Here is a 16,226-nt window from a genome sequence, read left to right as displayed (position 1 = left end):
GATGAAATGATCATGCACATTACAATGATACCTTTGCTATGTTGGAGAAGAGGATAGTCACATAGATTCCAATTCATTTCTCCAATAGCAATGTGAAGTCCAACTGTAAGCTTGGTGAAGACCAATTATAAATGCCAATTGATAGATCAATTCTTCACCCATATGAAATGAAAACCACTTTATGATCAAGTGCACTATCTTTTGTTGTGGTTGGCTTGCTTCATCTTTTCTTGATCATTGCTTGCATGAGAGAACTATTAATAATATCACTTGAACATCATGACTAGCTCTCTTTTGGGTGTTGCTTGCTCTCTTGATCAATCCTTTTGATTGCTTCAACTAAGCATCTCAAATGTCCTTTAGATCACCACTTCCATGCTAGCCTTCCAAGCACCACACTTGGTTTACCCACTCCTCGGGCGGCACGCCCCTCACATAGGGAGAAGTGACCTCTCTCTAAAGAACCATTCTTGACACTCACTTGAATTGCCTTTGATTGATTGATTCAAGTGATGGACTTAATATGATGAATATCCGTGAACCCTTCTTTAAGTCCTTTTCTTTCTACTTGTTTAAGTTCTTTTTCTTTCTAAATAATCTCCAATGGTCACTAGAACTTAAACTTCATCTTCATACTGAGTTTGATCTTGATCTTCAATTTGAGTACTAAATGTGTACACCAAGTACATTCCACAATCAAATGCCCCTATACTCATTACTTGTCATGCTTATAGATCAATTCAAAACCAAACTTAGGTGCCTCAAACACTTGTAAACATGTTTCCAACTTGAGGACCTTTCAATTGAAGTGACTCTAGATCAATCCAATAATTGTCACTTTTCTGGCAGATTCTGTACCTTTCAAAGAATAACCCATATCTCACAATGTACAGATCCAAATTCTACGAAATTTGGTGGAGATGTGACTAACTAAGTCATCTAGCAGCTGCAAACATTTGAGCTTCATTTGACTTCTAGATTGCTACCAGATTTAAATTCTTCCACCACTGCTACATGCTGAAAACTGCTGCACTATAGCTGATAAGATCCACTCCAAAACCGAAGTATCCCTTATCCAATTCTCATAAAATTTCTACAGCATATTCTATCATAAGTGTACAGCATGCACAACAAATTTCAAGCCATTCCAAATGGATTTGTTCGCTCAAGCTCAGACTTGATCACTGCTAGCTCAGTTTTTCAAAATTAGACAGATTTCAAGCAATTGAGCTATGCTTGTTCAAATTGAATCAAACTTGAAATCAACTTGATTGGATACTTTCACGAGACATATATCCATTCAATCCACTTATTAAATGTTATCTTATGAACTTATCCAACCCAAATCAATCCAAACTTGATTACTAAGCATTTAATCCATTCAAACATCTTATAGCAAGCGACATTGCATATATATCCAATTCAATCAACTCATATGCACCAAAATGAATGTGATCAACAAAGATAGACCTTTGTTAGCTCATGATCATCTGATTTGCAAGCTTCAACTCATGTATTTGCAAGCCATCAAATAATCCAATAAATCACCACAACTTGAATATTTGCACTTGTATGTTATAGTACTTGGACTTCACTTATTTGACTTGGCATTGGGATAGGATAAGCACTAAGCTTCAATGCTTGACTCAATCATATGATGAATAATATAAGATCAATTGAATCAAGCCTCCAATGCCGATGGTACCTACAAACAATCATCCACTTTTTGATGGTACCCAAACTAGTTTGGGTCCTCTCAAGTTAGGTGCAACATACTTAGGCATAGCCTTAGTATGAGTAGCGGGATGTTTTGCAATAGCAACCATAGAGGTACCATTACCATCCTTTCTAAGCATAGAATTATCATCAATTGAAATAGGCTTAGAATTATTACCTAGGGGACATGAATGAGCCATGTGTCCCCTTTCCCGGCATAAGTAGCAACTTCTTTTGGATTGAGCCTTTTCTTTCTTTCTCATATGTTGCTTCTCATTGCCTTGCCTCTTGAGAGTTGCTTGAGCCTTCTTCTCAAGCTTGGTAGGACACCTCGAGGCAAAGTGTCCATCATCCTTGCTCATCATCTTGGCATCTTGGATTTGCATTGGATGCCTTGCTCTTCCACCCCTTCTTGTTTTCTTCTTCTTCATCATCAAGTCACCGTGATGGTTGAACTTGACTTGAGTTTGGGGCTTCTTTTCTTGCTCAACTTGTGGCTTAGGTTGAGGCTCTTCTTGTTGCTTCACCAATTGCTTGGTTGGGCACATTGAGGTGAGATGACCCCAAGTGCGGCACTTGAAGCACTTGACATGCTTTAGCCTCTCTTCTTCTTTTATCTTCTTGAGCTTCTCTTTGTTTGGACAACCATTAGCAAGATGACCCATTTCATGGCACCGATAGCACATGAAATGAGAGAGCTTTTCTCTCTCTTGCTTTCTTTTGCCCTTTGTCATCTTCTTCTTGAAGCCAAGGCCATATTTGTCACCATAGTTTCTTTGAGTCTTCAATATATGCTCAAAGGTGACTTTTGAGTAGTAGCACCTCTCTAACTTGTTGCTCAAATTCTTCACTTCATTTTTGAGCTTATCGTTCTCCTTCAAAAGGTTAGTCTCACAAGACATGGAAGTAGAACAAATATCTAATTGTGAAGAACATGGCGTAGATAATAAATCATCACAAGAGGTGGATACATGCTTCTTGCCTACATCACAAGGGTTAGTAATATCATATGATTGATCATTTGACCCAAATGATGAGCTCTCACTAGTTTTAATTTCTTCATTAGAAATCTTCTTAGTGAGAAAAGCATGATCTTTTACCAAGTTATCATGAGTAACACAAAGTTCCTCATGAACCAATTTTAGCTCCTCATGTGAACAAGTAGTAACATAAAGTAGATGCTTTTGTTGTTCACATGCGGTCTTTAGAAATGAGTTTTCATTTTTCAATTTACTTGTTTTTGCCAACTCATTTCTTAAAGCTTTTGAGAGTTTACATACAAGCTCAAAATGTGGACCATCACAATCAATAATCACATCACCAATAGATACCTTAGTGTCACCATGTGACATGAAGCAATGTGGTGATGTAGTAGATGAGCTTGTGGAAGCATCACTCTCATAGCCATCATCTTCATCATCAAGTGTGCATGGAGTAGCATCATCATTTGCATCACTTGTGGCATCATCATCGTCCTTGTCAAGTGATCTTGTAGAATGATCATCATCTTCTTCACTTGACAATGAGGTGGAGCAATCCTCCACAACCACCATGTTGTGGTCATGCTCAACATCCTCATTTGTGCCCACCTTTGGCACATCATCTTCTTTGGATATTGCCCCATATTTCTTATTGAGAAATACCCAAATCTCATGAGCGGACTTCATATCCATGATCTCACCAAATATATTATCTTTCATAGATGAGTAGAAGATGTTAGTAGCTTGGCAATCAAGATGTAGGCATTTCTTTTGCGCTTGAGTTGCAACCTTTTTATCAATTGCACAAGAAAAGCCCACATCTACGATCCACCACATTTGAGGAGAAATATACTTAAAATTGCATTGCATCCAATTTCTCCACCGTGCAAAGTGTGTGCCATCAAAAATGTGTGGACAATCAACATCTAGCCCATAAGCCGCCATCCTCTCGGGTCGGTGAAGACCACAAATGAGAGACCTAGCTCCGATACCACTTGAAGGGTCGAGATGGCGGACTAGAGGGGGGGTGAATAGTCCTTTCTAAAACTTATCGCGTCGGCTAACCGAAATAAGTGCGGAATTAAAACTATCGGTCTAGCCAAGACTACACCCCTCTATCTAAGTTCTCTAGCACCTTGTAAAAGATCCTAAACAAGCAAACAAGGTGCTACCTTAGCAAGAGCTCACCTAACCAATTCTAGGAGCAAGGTCACACAAACCTATGCCACTAGTACTTTGCAAGACGGGGGAGCTCCTACACAACTAGTAAGCAAAAGCACAAAGCTCCTAAGCTCACTAGCAAAGCTCAATAACAAGGCAACTAATGCCAAATTAGAGAGCGCAAAATACTTAGCTACACAAACTAAGCAATGTGACTAACAAGGTTACACAAACCAAATTAGTCACGCAAGGGAAGTACTTCTAGCTACACAAGCAAGAAGGTAACTAGCAAGCTACACAAGCTAACTAGTTACAAGAGCAACTACACAAGCACAAATATATGAATGTAAATACAAGCTTGTGTTAGGGACTTGCAAACCAACGGGAAGAACAAAGTTGACACGATGATTTTCTCCCGAGGTTCACTTGGTTGCCACCAAGCTACGTCCCCGTTGAGACAAGCTCCAAGGTTGCCGCCGGTCCTCTTGCTAGTGGTGACCCGCAAGTCACACTCTCCCACGTGGAGTGCTTACCACAAGCTCTAGCACTTGACCCGGCCGGACCACTTGTCGCTCTTCACGTCTCGCTCAACTAGAGTTGCTCTTCGCGATCCCCGCGGGGTGAGCACCGTACCCCTCACAATCTCTTCTCCGGAGCACCGCACAATCTCCTTGCGTGCTTCGACGGAGTCACAAGCTAACAAGCCGTCTAGGAGGTGGCAACCTCCAAGAGTAACAAGCACCACCGGCTTGCAACACGAACACCTAGTGCCACTCGATGCAATCTCTCAATGCAACGCACTAGAATCGCTCACTCACACAATCGGATGATCACTATCAAGCATATGTGAGTTAGAGGCTTTACTAGCACTCCCCAAGCATGGACACTAAGTCCCAAGGGTGCTCAGCTCTTGCCAAGGCCGGCCACAACTTTTATTTATAGCCCCAAGGGCTAAACTAGCCGTTACCCTTCACTGCGCAAAAGTCGACCACACCGGACGCGTCCTAGTTCACACCGGACGCGTCCGGTATTGACCAGACAAGCGTCCGGTGCTCTTGACCGTTAGAAAACTAGCCGTTGTCTCTGACACTGACAGGGCACCGGATTCTCACTTTTGAAATACCGGACGCGTCCGACCTCATACCGGACGCGTCCGGTATGCACCGGACGCAAACTCAAAGAGCGTCGCAAAACTTGAGCCAACACCGGTCGCAACACCGGACGCACACACCGGACGGTCCGGTGTGCACCGGACTCACACCCAGAGAGCTCTGCAAGAGGAGTTTGCACCGGACGCCAACTCGGACGCGTCCTAGTTCACACCGGACGCGTCCGGTGTGCACCGGACGCAAACTCAGAGAGTTTCACCGAGAAACGAGCTCACCGGACGAGGCACACCGGACTCTATGCGAAAACTATTTCCGCGTCCGGTGCCTCAACTCGGACGCGTCCGACCTCATACCGGACGCGTCCGGCCTGAAAGCCTGCGCGAAAAGTTTCTCAACTTCTACCCTTGCTTCCATGTGCCAACACCAAAGTGTCTCCACACTTGTGCACGAGTGTTAGCATTTTCACAAACATTTTTTCAAGGGAGTTAGCCTCTCAACTTGCCACGCTACTCGATCCTAACACGTATGCAAAGTTAGATCGCTCAAGTGGCACTAGATGACCGATATGCAAACAAGTTTGCCCCTCTTAATTGTACGGCCATCTATCCTAAATCCGGTCATAAACTTCTCTACACACCTATGACCGGTGAAATAGAAATGCCCTAGGTTATACCTTTGCCTTGCGCATTCCATTCCATCTCCTCCAATGTTGATGCAACACATGCACCAACCAATCACCAAATGATATGATCCACTTCATATCATCACGTGACCGTATTGGTTCATCGATCTTGACCTCACTTGCTCTTCACCGTTGCCTCGGTCCATCGGCGCCAAGTCTTGCTCAAGCTTCACCGTCACACGCGGTCCCTCACTTCAAAGCCTCCGACTTGCCATTCACTCTTTCAACCGGTCCATCGAGCCAAGCCTCATCTTGATCTTCTCCACCTTGGTCACATGACTCCATGTCATGTCTCATATGCAATGAGCTCCTCCATCATCACATAATCACCTGTGGACTAATCTCCTGTGTATCTCACATAAACACTATTAGTCCACCTAAGTTGTCACTCAATTACCAAAACCAAACAAGGACCTTTCAAAAGGGCGGGCGCCCCCAACTGTCAGGGTGGGCGCCTTGCCCTGCTGACATGTGGGTGTCTTCCTAGACCTTCTGGAGTCTTCTTTTTCATACATGGTGTTTATATTCATTTTGGTCATGACATGTGGGTCTTTCTGGGTCATTTTCCTATTTAATCTCTTCAAAACATGAATACACCAAAACTCGTGGAATTCTGTTAGATAAGACCCTAATTCTACATTGGTGATTCCCCTCATCAGGGACATCTAGAGGGAGAACAATTAGAACTTTCCCTATGATGATTTGAAGTCTTATTTGCTAGTAAAAGTATGAGTTGTCTATCGCCAACAACAATGATGTAGGATGAATGCTTTCTAGAACATCATAGGGAAAGTTCTGATTGTTCTCCCTCTAGATGTCCCTGATGAGGTTGCTTTTGTCAAAGGAATATAGTCCTTGTATTTCAGACTGTTATATATAATAAGATTATATAAAAAAAATATAATTATCACTCATCTCTACGCATAAATTGAATACTACCTCCATTCACAAAATAATGCAATTCTCGCTTTTCAAGAAGTCAAGCAGACTAAACTTTGACTAACTTTATATAAAAATGAAAACATTCATGAGATAAAATAAATATCATTAGATTTGTTATAGAATATAATTTCATAAAAAATATTTAGATTAAAAATGTTAGTATTATTTATTATAAATTTGGTCAAACTTAAACTACTTTGACTTGCAATCCAGCACGTATCCCATAGTTACATTGTTTCACGGACAAGGGTAGTACATTGTTTTGGGTTTGTGCTATTGTTATTCATATAAAGCTTAAATATAAATACTTAAAATATATGTATATTGGATATAGATAATTAGGATTCATCATGAATGCTACCATTTAAGTGTTACCATAGCCTGAATATATCCATTGTAAACTAGCAACACTTTTTTTGGCATCTTACCGATGCTTATTTATGTGTTGTAAAGTATACCATTGTAATAACACCTATTGCAATGCATATGAAACATGCCGGCAAAGACCCTTGCAATGTTATTATAGGCTTTTAGCAACACATACATGTGTACATTCTGAAGTAAGTTTGTGATATAGAGATCCATAGTTGAGGGTGTCACCATTGAATTGAGAAAATGCATTGGTAATTGTCTGAGGTGGGGATTGGGGTTGGGTGGTGGTGGAGGTCGGGTAGGCGAATCAATGATCAGAAGGGGAGAAGATAAGGGGAAATTTGATGTACCATTGCTTGGGATTAGAATGGTCGTTATAGATCCATGGTCCTTCTCCCAAACTGGTGAGATCACGTCATACTCGATAGATGAAAGGTCTTTGTTTGATTTTGGTAATTGAGTGACAATCTTAGGTGGACTAATAGTGTTTATGTGAGATACATAGGTGATTAGTCCACATGTACATGTGTGTGTGCAATATCTGCTATGGAGGTGAAATGACTTGATATGTTGCAAGGCTCACACATGTGATGATGGAGTAGCTCATTACATATGAGACATGATATGGAGTCATGTGACCAAGATGGAGAAGATTAAGATGAGGCTTGACTCAATGGACCGGTTGCGAGTGTGAAGGGCAAGTTAGAGGCTTTGAAGTGAGGGACCGCGTGTGACAGTAAAGCTTGAGCAAGACTTAGTGCCGATAGACCAAGGCAACAGTGAAGAGCATGTGATGTCAAGATCGATGAACCAATACTTAGCGCGTCCAGTGCTCTCTCTACTCACGCGCGTGAAGCCACGTCACTGTGAATGGACGCCGGTGTCTGGTCACCTACGTTTGCTCGACTCCAAAAGGTGACCGGACACGCCGATCAAGCTGCGCCAACATTCAGTGCTCAACCCTAGTGAAACGGAGAGCAAGCGTTGTGCCACCAACACTGATCGGACACTGGCGTCGGATGCACCGGACAGCTAAATGAAATATAGAATTGTTCCTAAAATCGGCACGACTGATAAATGTGCAGCATCGGCAATCCACATAACCCCTACAAACTGATTGATTTTTTGGACAACATAAAGGGGTGTAAACATAACCTCTTCTAGTGTTCTAGTGAAATCATCATCTTCTACTCGCCAAAAAAAACATCTGCCTATTGTGCATCTTCCTGGCCATTGCCTTCTGTTGGAGCCAGGCAGCTGACAGCAGCGACTCACCCAGCAAATGCATGGACACTATGACTTTGATTCTCTCAGGGTAGCGAACTACTAGGGCCTTGTTTAGTTCCCAGAAAATTTTGCAAAATTTTTCACATTTCCCGTCACATCGAATCTTTAGACGCATACATAGAGTATTAAATGTAGACGAAAATAAAAACTAATTGCACAGTTTGGTCGAAATTGACGAGACGAATCTTTTGAGCTTAGTTAGTCCATAATTGGACAATATTTGTCAAATACAAACGAAAGTGCTACAGTGTCGATTTCCCAAAATTTTTCGGAACTAAACAAGGCCTAGCTACCTGATTCAAAGCACATGCATGGCCAATGTAATTCATACTACAACAGACCAGTCTTTCCCGGCTAATTGCTCTCCCTAAACAAATCGCCGGCAAAGAGGACATTCCAGAAGACCAGAACCCTTCACCTGCCAAGGCTGCCATGGTACAACATACGATACGACGTTGAAGGTTGAACGCGGAACGGGCACAGCAAAATGGCCCAATCATCCGGCAGATTTTTCCACCCGAATCTGGCCCCCCTTCCGTGCTCCAACCTCGCCGGCAACAACAACCCACGACGCCTCATGGGCCCCTTCCTCGCTCCCGCCTCCACTCCGCACCTCCCACCTCACAAGTCACACCCTCCTCCTCACCGCAAGGCTCAACTGAGCCGACCCCACCCGTCCGGTCGGCGTGCCCGCCTCCCGTTGGCCCGCGCCGCGCACCACATCACACCGCTACATACAAATACTAATCGGAGCCACCCCGGCGCCCAACGACTTGCCAGATCCCGTGTGCCGCACCGGCCGAGCCCACACCCCAACCACACGAACCAACGTTCCCCCCGGGCCCCCGCGAGGAAAACCATGTGCCGAGCCCGGCCGCCCGCCATGTTCCCACGCGCCAGGCGCCACTAAATCAGCAGCGCCTGGCCGCCCGGAGCTCCCCCCAGTAGCGGCAGCAACAAAGCAGGCAGCAGCCAGAGCCAGCAGTAACAGTAAGCAGCAGAAACCATGGCGAGATCAGGGCGGGAAGGGGAGGAACGGAAGCTGGTGCTGGGCAAGTACGAGCTGGGCCGCCTGCTGGGGCAGGGCACCTTCGCCAAGGTCTACTACGCGCGGGACCTGAGCTCCTCCGGCGCCGCCGGTGGTACGGGCAGCGGCGGCAGCAGCAGCAGCAGCAGCGTGGCCATCAAGGTGATCGACAAGGCGCGGCTGCGGCGCACGGAGGGGATGGTGGAGCAGCTGCGGCGTGAGATCTCCATCATGCGGATGGTGCGGCACCCCAACGTGGTGGGCATCCGGGAGGTGCTCGCCAGCCGCTCCCGCGTCTTCGTCGTCATGGAGTACGCGCGCGGCGGGGAGCTCTTCGCCAAGGTCGCCCGGGGCCGCCTCACCGAGGACCACGCCCGCCGCTACTTCCAGCAGCTCGTCGCCGCCGTCGGCTTCTGCCACCGCCGCGGCGTCGCGCACCGGGACCTCAAGCCCGAGAACCTGCTGCTGGACGAGGAAGGCCGGCTCAAGGTCACCGACTTCGGGCTCGCCGCGCTCCCCGAGCAGCTGCGCCACGACGGCCTCCTCCACACGCAGTGCGGCACCCCGGCGTACGTCGCCCCCGAGGTGCTCCGGAAGCGCGGCTACGACGGCGCCCGCGCCGACCTCTGGTCCTGCGGCGTCGTCCTCTACGTCCTGCTCTGCGGGTTCCTCCCGTTCCAGCACGACAACTACGTCAAGATGTACCAGAAGATCTTCAAGGCAGAGTACCAGGTGCCGCCCTGGGTCTCCGGCGACGCGCGACGCCTCATCGCGCGCCTGCTCGTCGTCGACCCCGCGAAGCGCGCCTCCATCGCGGAGATCATGTGCACGCCGTGGTTCAGGAAGGGCTTCGTGCCGCCAGTCCTTTCACCGCCGGTAACGCCCCCGAAGAAACGGCTGGACGAGGACCACGACGCCGCCGGCGACCTCTTCGACACCGACGACGACGACAACAGCAGCAGCTGCAGCAACTCTGGCGCCACCGCCACCTCGCCTCGGTCCTGCAACGCGTTCCAGCTCATCTCCTCCATGTCCTCCGGGTTCGACCTGTCGGGGCTGTTCGAGAACGAGCAGAAGGCCGCGACCGTGTTCACGGCCCGCGCGGCGGCGGCCACCGTGGTGGAGAAGCTGGAGTCCGTAGCGCGCACCCTGGGGTTCGAGATCACCAGGGGGAAGGAGAGCGGGAAGGTGAGGATGGAGGCCAAGGCCGAGGGCACAAACGGGCGGCTCGCGGTCACCGCCGAGGTGCTCGAGGTGGCCGTGGACGTGGCCGTCGTCGAGTTCGCGCACGACGCCGGGGACGCGCTGGACTTCAACAAGTTCTGCGCGGTGGACGTCCGCCCGGGGCTCGCGGAGATCGTCTGGGCGTGGCAGGGCGACAGCCCGCCCGCGCCGGCCGCCGCCGTCGGGACCGCGTGAACAAGAACAAACGGCCCCTTCGTCCTGTCCGTGATGTAAAAATTGTAGCGACTTTGCGTAGGAGTTACACCAGCTTCATATAGCATGTAAGTCAAGTTTTCGTTGTTGCTTCGAGACAGCCATGGCTAGTTTTGTTATGCGTCATGTGTTGTACAGGAAGAGAACAGGTGCACAAAATTAAAGAGAGGTGTTTTGTCGACACGAGTGTCCAATCGAGGCGCTGAGTGCTCCATCGGCTTGCAAAGTTTTGTAGTGAATGTAATCTGTATTTTGTGGAGAGGTGTACATACATACAAAATTTTGGTCATGATCAAATTTAGTTTTGGTCCCCATATAATTTTTGCCCATCTTTGCAATTAAATCATTTTTTACAATGACACTCTTTTGAGTGCCTCGTATCCGATATATATTAAGGAAAACAATAGCATGTACAAAAGGACAACTTAACACAAAAAGACCTCTAAAAAATAAGAATACATTGAAGATCAAAATGGTCATCTTCTTCTTTTGGGCAATTATTACTATGTCATTTTCACAGGATCTAGGTTGTTCTTGAACAGCGACGGCTATTCATACGAGTCCTCGAGTACTAGCACCAGATGTTCGACAAGGTGGAAATTTTGGTGTTCCAAAATTAATTACACGACGATGATTTAGGGTCCATACAATTGTTTGATATTTTTCTTGGAATCTTTTTCTTGTGAAGGTGATCATTGTAGTAGTTGCTATAATAAACTTGCTCTTGTGTCCTATTTGAAATTGATTATGGCACTGGCTTTGTTTTTTTGTTCAGTTAATTAAGATGCACAGCTCATGATGTCAAGTAATAGTAGTCAAATGGCCTTCTGCCCTTTCCCAACCCCCAAGTTAAATTATTGTTGCATTTTTTTTGGTTAGAACCTAATTAATAATTGTGCGTGTGTGTTGTTCATAAGGAAAAAGAGAGCACCACTAATATGATCTTTGAGAAAAATAAAGAGAGTTGAGTACCAGATAGTACGAAAGTAATATACTTTACATAAAGAATGTTGCATAGTATGATTTGATTGCCCTCTCTTTATGTAGTTTATACCAAATAATGCACATAAAAGAATACCACGAGAAAAAAGAATCTAATCAAACAAAGCCATCCAAACCACTCTAGGCAGAGCTTAGAACTCTATTTGGCATTGGGAAAATTTTCCTTCTTGGCGTGTGGGCGAGACTGTTTATTTCTTTTTCTTTAGAGAGAAATGTTTGTTTCCTTTCAGACTGGCTTGAGCATCATGACAGCTGTTTTTTTAAAGGTCAACGGAGGAGAGAATCCCCACCCAATTTCATTCATTCATTGTGCAGTGGCCTAAGCCGGTGCAAGTTAATTCTCTCCTTGTGTTTAACAACTAAGAGCTTAGTTGGATGTCCATATATCCATCTCAATTTATTTGTGTGCGAGTGAGTTGGTGTGAAATTTTAAATTCAACGCTAACCCAATCCATATACATGAATTGAGATGAATACATGAGCATCTAGACAATGTCTAGATGTAGGTAGCTCTTCCAGACATGTGGAGAAAACATGTTGAAATGGAGTACCATGTACATCTTGTATTGCAGTTCAGAGAACTCTGATAATGATAAGTCAGCGTGTGACAACCGCCGCCGGAGGCGTCAAAGGTGTTAGAAATCGACTTCTTTGGTTTGCTCACAATGCACTCAAGAACACAGAGAGATGGGGAGAAGAGAGAATTGTTTCTGTTGTTTCACTTTCTGATGATTTACAAAGGTGAAAGTGACCCCCTATTTATAGAGGGGTACGGAGAATACATACAGAAAATCTACAGGGTTTGAACCCTTGAAATTCCTCTCCTTCATTAAATTTGGCCACCATTCAAAGTCTATATTCACATACTGTTTTTGACTTTGATTTTCAACACTCCCCCTTGGCCAAATTTATGCTATGTGTATGCCTCGTTAAAAACTCCCCCCAAAAACCCAGTGGGAGAAAAAGGTGGGAGAAAAGAGTACATCACATGCATTGCTTATGCTGCACCTGTTGCCTCGTTAATTACCTTGCATGAGAAAACCCAGTGGGGAAAACTCATCAAGGGAAAAAGAGTACAACAGTTGATGTTCAGGTCGGTCTTCAGGACCGACTCATGATCTTCAGGACCACGGTCATAGATTATGTCTTTGGGGCTTGTCTCCCCCTAAACCCTGCAACTCTCTAAGCCGCCTCATACCAATTCCATGGATGCACTTATAGAAGCTAGAGGCGGGTAGAGATTTCGTGAAAAGGTCTGCGAGGTTATCGCATGATCTAGCTTGCAGGATATTTATCTCCCCGCTCTTCTAGAGCTCATGGGGATAAAAGAACTTTGGAGCAATATGCTTCGTGAGATTGCTCTTGACATAACCCATGTGCATCTGCGCAACACAAGCCGCATTATCCTCATAGATAATGGTGGGGGTGTCAGCGACGTTCAAACCACATGACTTCTGGATGTGATTAATCATTCGTCGCAACCAAACACACTCTCGTGCGGCCTCATACAGAGCAATTATCTCTGAGTGGTTGGTCGATGTGGCGACTAGGGTTTGCTTCACAGACCGCCATGAAATGGCTGCACCACCACAAAGAAAGACAAAACCAGTCTGTGATCTGGCATTATGTGGGTCAGACATATAGCCAGCATCCACGTATCCTACCATGGTTGGAGCATGGTTCTTCGGGAACCATAAACCAAGGTCTTGTGTACCCTGTAGGTACCTCAAGATGGTTTTGACACCAACCCAATGTCTCCTGGTTGGGGCAGCACTGTACCTTGCCAACAGATTTACTGCAAACGCAATGTCAGGTCTAGTGCAGTTTGCAAGGTACATCAGTGCTCCAATGGCACTTAAGTATGGAACTTCGGGTCCCAATACTTCCTCATCATCGCCCTTTGGTCTAAATGGGTCCTTATCCGCTTCTAGGGATCGGACTACCATGGGGGTCTTAAGAGGGTGGCACTTGCTCATATTGAATTTTTCAAGTACCCTCTTAGTATAAGTGGACTGGTGTACAAACACTCCTTCAGGGAGGTGTTCGAGCTGCACGCCCAAACAAAACTTGGTCTTGCCCAAGTCTTTCATCTCAAACTCCGCCTTGAGGTAAGCCATTGCTTCCTCAATGTCCCTTGTAGTCCCGATGATGTTCAAATCATCGACATAAACAGAGATGATACAAAATCCATCATTGGATTTCTTTATGAAAACACAGGGACAATCATCATTATTGATGTAACCTCTCTGCAGGAGAAAGTTACTCAATCGGTTGAACCACATCCTTCCAGATTGTTTCAACCCATATAATGACCGCTGCAGGCGGACGCTGAACATGTTGCGGTTTTGATTCGGTCCAGGGATCTTGAGCCCTTCAGGGACTCTCATGTATATTTCCAAATCAAGTGACCCATACAAGTATGCGGTCACAACATCCATCAACTGCATTTTCAAATTTAGGTTAGCTGCCATAGATATAAGGTATCGGAACGTTATGCCACTCATAACTGGAGAGTAAGTTTCATCGTAATCGATGCCGGGTCTCTGCGTGAACCCTTGTGCCACTAGCCTCGCTTTGTATCTTACCACCTCGCCATGTTCATTCCTCTTCCGGAGGAAGACCCATTTGCATCCTACAGGGATGACCTTTGGAGGCGTTGGGACTGCAGGCCCAAAAACCTTTCTTTGGCAAAGCGAGCGCAACTCAGCCTCAATTGCTGCTTTCCATTTATCCCAGTCCGAGCGCTTCCGGCACTCTATCATGGACTTTGGTTCTGGATCTGGATCCATTGAGTCAGCAATTTTTGAGGCAAAATATATGTCGACAATAGTGGTCTTTCTATGATATGACTCTCCTGATTCCACATAGTTAGTGGCGATCTCTTCATGATCGTCCTCCCACTCATCGTGATTTCCCGTCACGATTGAGTTGGGGCGTTCCGATCTTCCAATGCGATGATGTGCGCGCGACGCATTAGGATTTCCATCTTCAGGATGGTGTCCTTCAGGGACCTCCTCAACTTCAGGTTGAGTTGCCACTTCTGGGGCATTCTCGACTTCGGGTCGAGCCTCCTCAACTTATTCTTCGAGTGGTGCAAGTGTCTCAGACCGTCGCCTCTGTGGACGTCTCCGCGGGACTTTGTCCTGAGCACCCGGAGGTCTCCCCCGCTTCCTAGGATTAGGGGAGACTGTAGAGTTGGTAGCCTTCAGGGGTACCTGAACTCTCTCCGGCGCATTTACTGCAGGTATATGCGACCTTGTCACCCTTTTGTGATCCGTGAAGGCATCTGACAGCTCATTTGCAAGACCTTGCAAATGAATAATTCTCTGAACTTCCAGTTCAGATTCGCTAGTGTGTGGGTCTAAGGATTGCATCCCCGGTGCATTCCATTCAATTTCCCGGCATTCTTCTGGATGCCTATCTCCCCCTAATGCTGGGAAATGGTCTTCATCGAAGACACAATCAGCGTACTGAGCCGTATGAAGATCCCCAGTCATAGGCTCTAAATATTTGATTATGGACGGAGTCACATAACCAACATATATCCCCAACTTCCGGTGGGGTCCCATTGCAGTACGCTGAGGTGGTGGTATTGGCACGTACACTGCGCAGCCAAATATTCGCAGGTGGGAAATACTTGGTTCTTTCCCACGCACTAACTGCAAGGGGGATGTATCATGGTATGCAGTTGGTCTGAGTTGGATCAGTGCTGCAGCATGCAACACCGCATGGTCCCAACAACTGGTTGGTAGCTTACAATTCTGCAGCAACGGCCTGGCAATCCACTTGATCCTCTTGATCAAGGACTCAGCTAGACCATTTTGTGTGTGGACATGTGGTACTGAATGCTCTACCTTAATGCCCAGGGCTAAGCAATAATCATCAAAAGCTTTCGACCTGAACTCACCAGCATTATCCATCCGAATGGACTGGATGCGGTTATCAGGGAAACTTGCTTTTAGCCTAATTATCTGGGCAATGAGCTTGGAGAAAGCATGGTTTCTAGTGGACAACAGGTCCACATGGCTCTATCTGGTAGATGCGTCAATTAGTACCATAAAGTACCTAAATGGGCCCGACAGGGGCTGGATAGGTCCACATATGTTACCTTGTATTCTTTGCAGGAACACAGGTGACTCATCCCTAATCTTCAGGAGGGATGGTCTAGTGATCAGCTTCCCTTTTGCACATGCGGTGCAAATAAAATCTTCAGGATTTGGGAAGCCTCTGACATCATGGCCAGCAGAATTGTTGATGATTCTTCTCATCATTCCTAACCCAGGATGACCTAAGCGGTCATGCCATATTCGAAACGATTATGTGTTTCTGAATATGGTCTTCATCGCAACATACTCGTCTGTGGGCTTTATGTACGTGTAGTACAAACCCGTTGGCGATGAAGGGAACCTTTCCACCACTCGCTTTTGGTACCCGTCGAATTTAGTGATCAGCAGGTATTCAGCACCTTGCTCGATCTCGGTTTCTACATGGAAACCATTCGCATGGACATC

The 16,226-nt window shown here is 46.1% G+C and overlaps 1 protein-coding gene across 1 annotated transcript; it reads left to right on the top strand.

Annotated features, from left to right (window-relative positions):
• LOC8060254 (CBL-interacting protein kinase 16) lies at positions 9,001–11,016 on the top strand. Its single transcript, XM_002462341.2, has one exon. The coding sequence runs from the start codon at positions 9,256–9,258 to the stop codon at positions 10,693–10,695; it is 1,440 nt and encodes a 479-aa protein (XP_002462386.1). The 5' UTR covers positions 9,001–9,255; the 3' UTR covers positions 10,696–11,016.

The sequence above is a fragment of the Sorghum bicolor genome, chromosome 2 (assembly GCF_000003195.3).
Source record: "Sorghum bicolor cultivar BTx623 chromosome 2, Sorghum_bicolor_NCBIv3, whole genome shotgun sequence".
In the NCBI taxonomy this organism is placed as follows: domain Eukaryota; kingdom Viridiplantae; phylum Streptophyta; class Magnoliopsida; order Poales; family Poaceae; genus Sorghum; species Sorghum bicolor.
Note: the sequence above shows the minus strand (reverse complement) of the source record. Positions and strands in the feature narration are given on the sequence as shown.

What these genes read in the sequence shown, in the direction of transcription:
- LOC8060254 (XM_002462341.2), top strand. Translation starts at nt 9,256, where the DNA reads ATGGCGAGATCAGGGCGGGAAGGGGAGGAACGGAAGCTGGTGCTGGGC.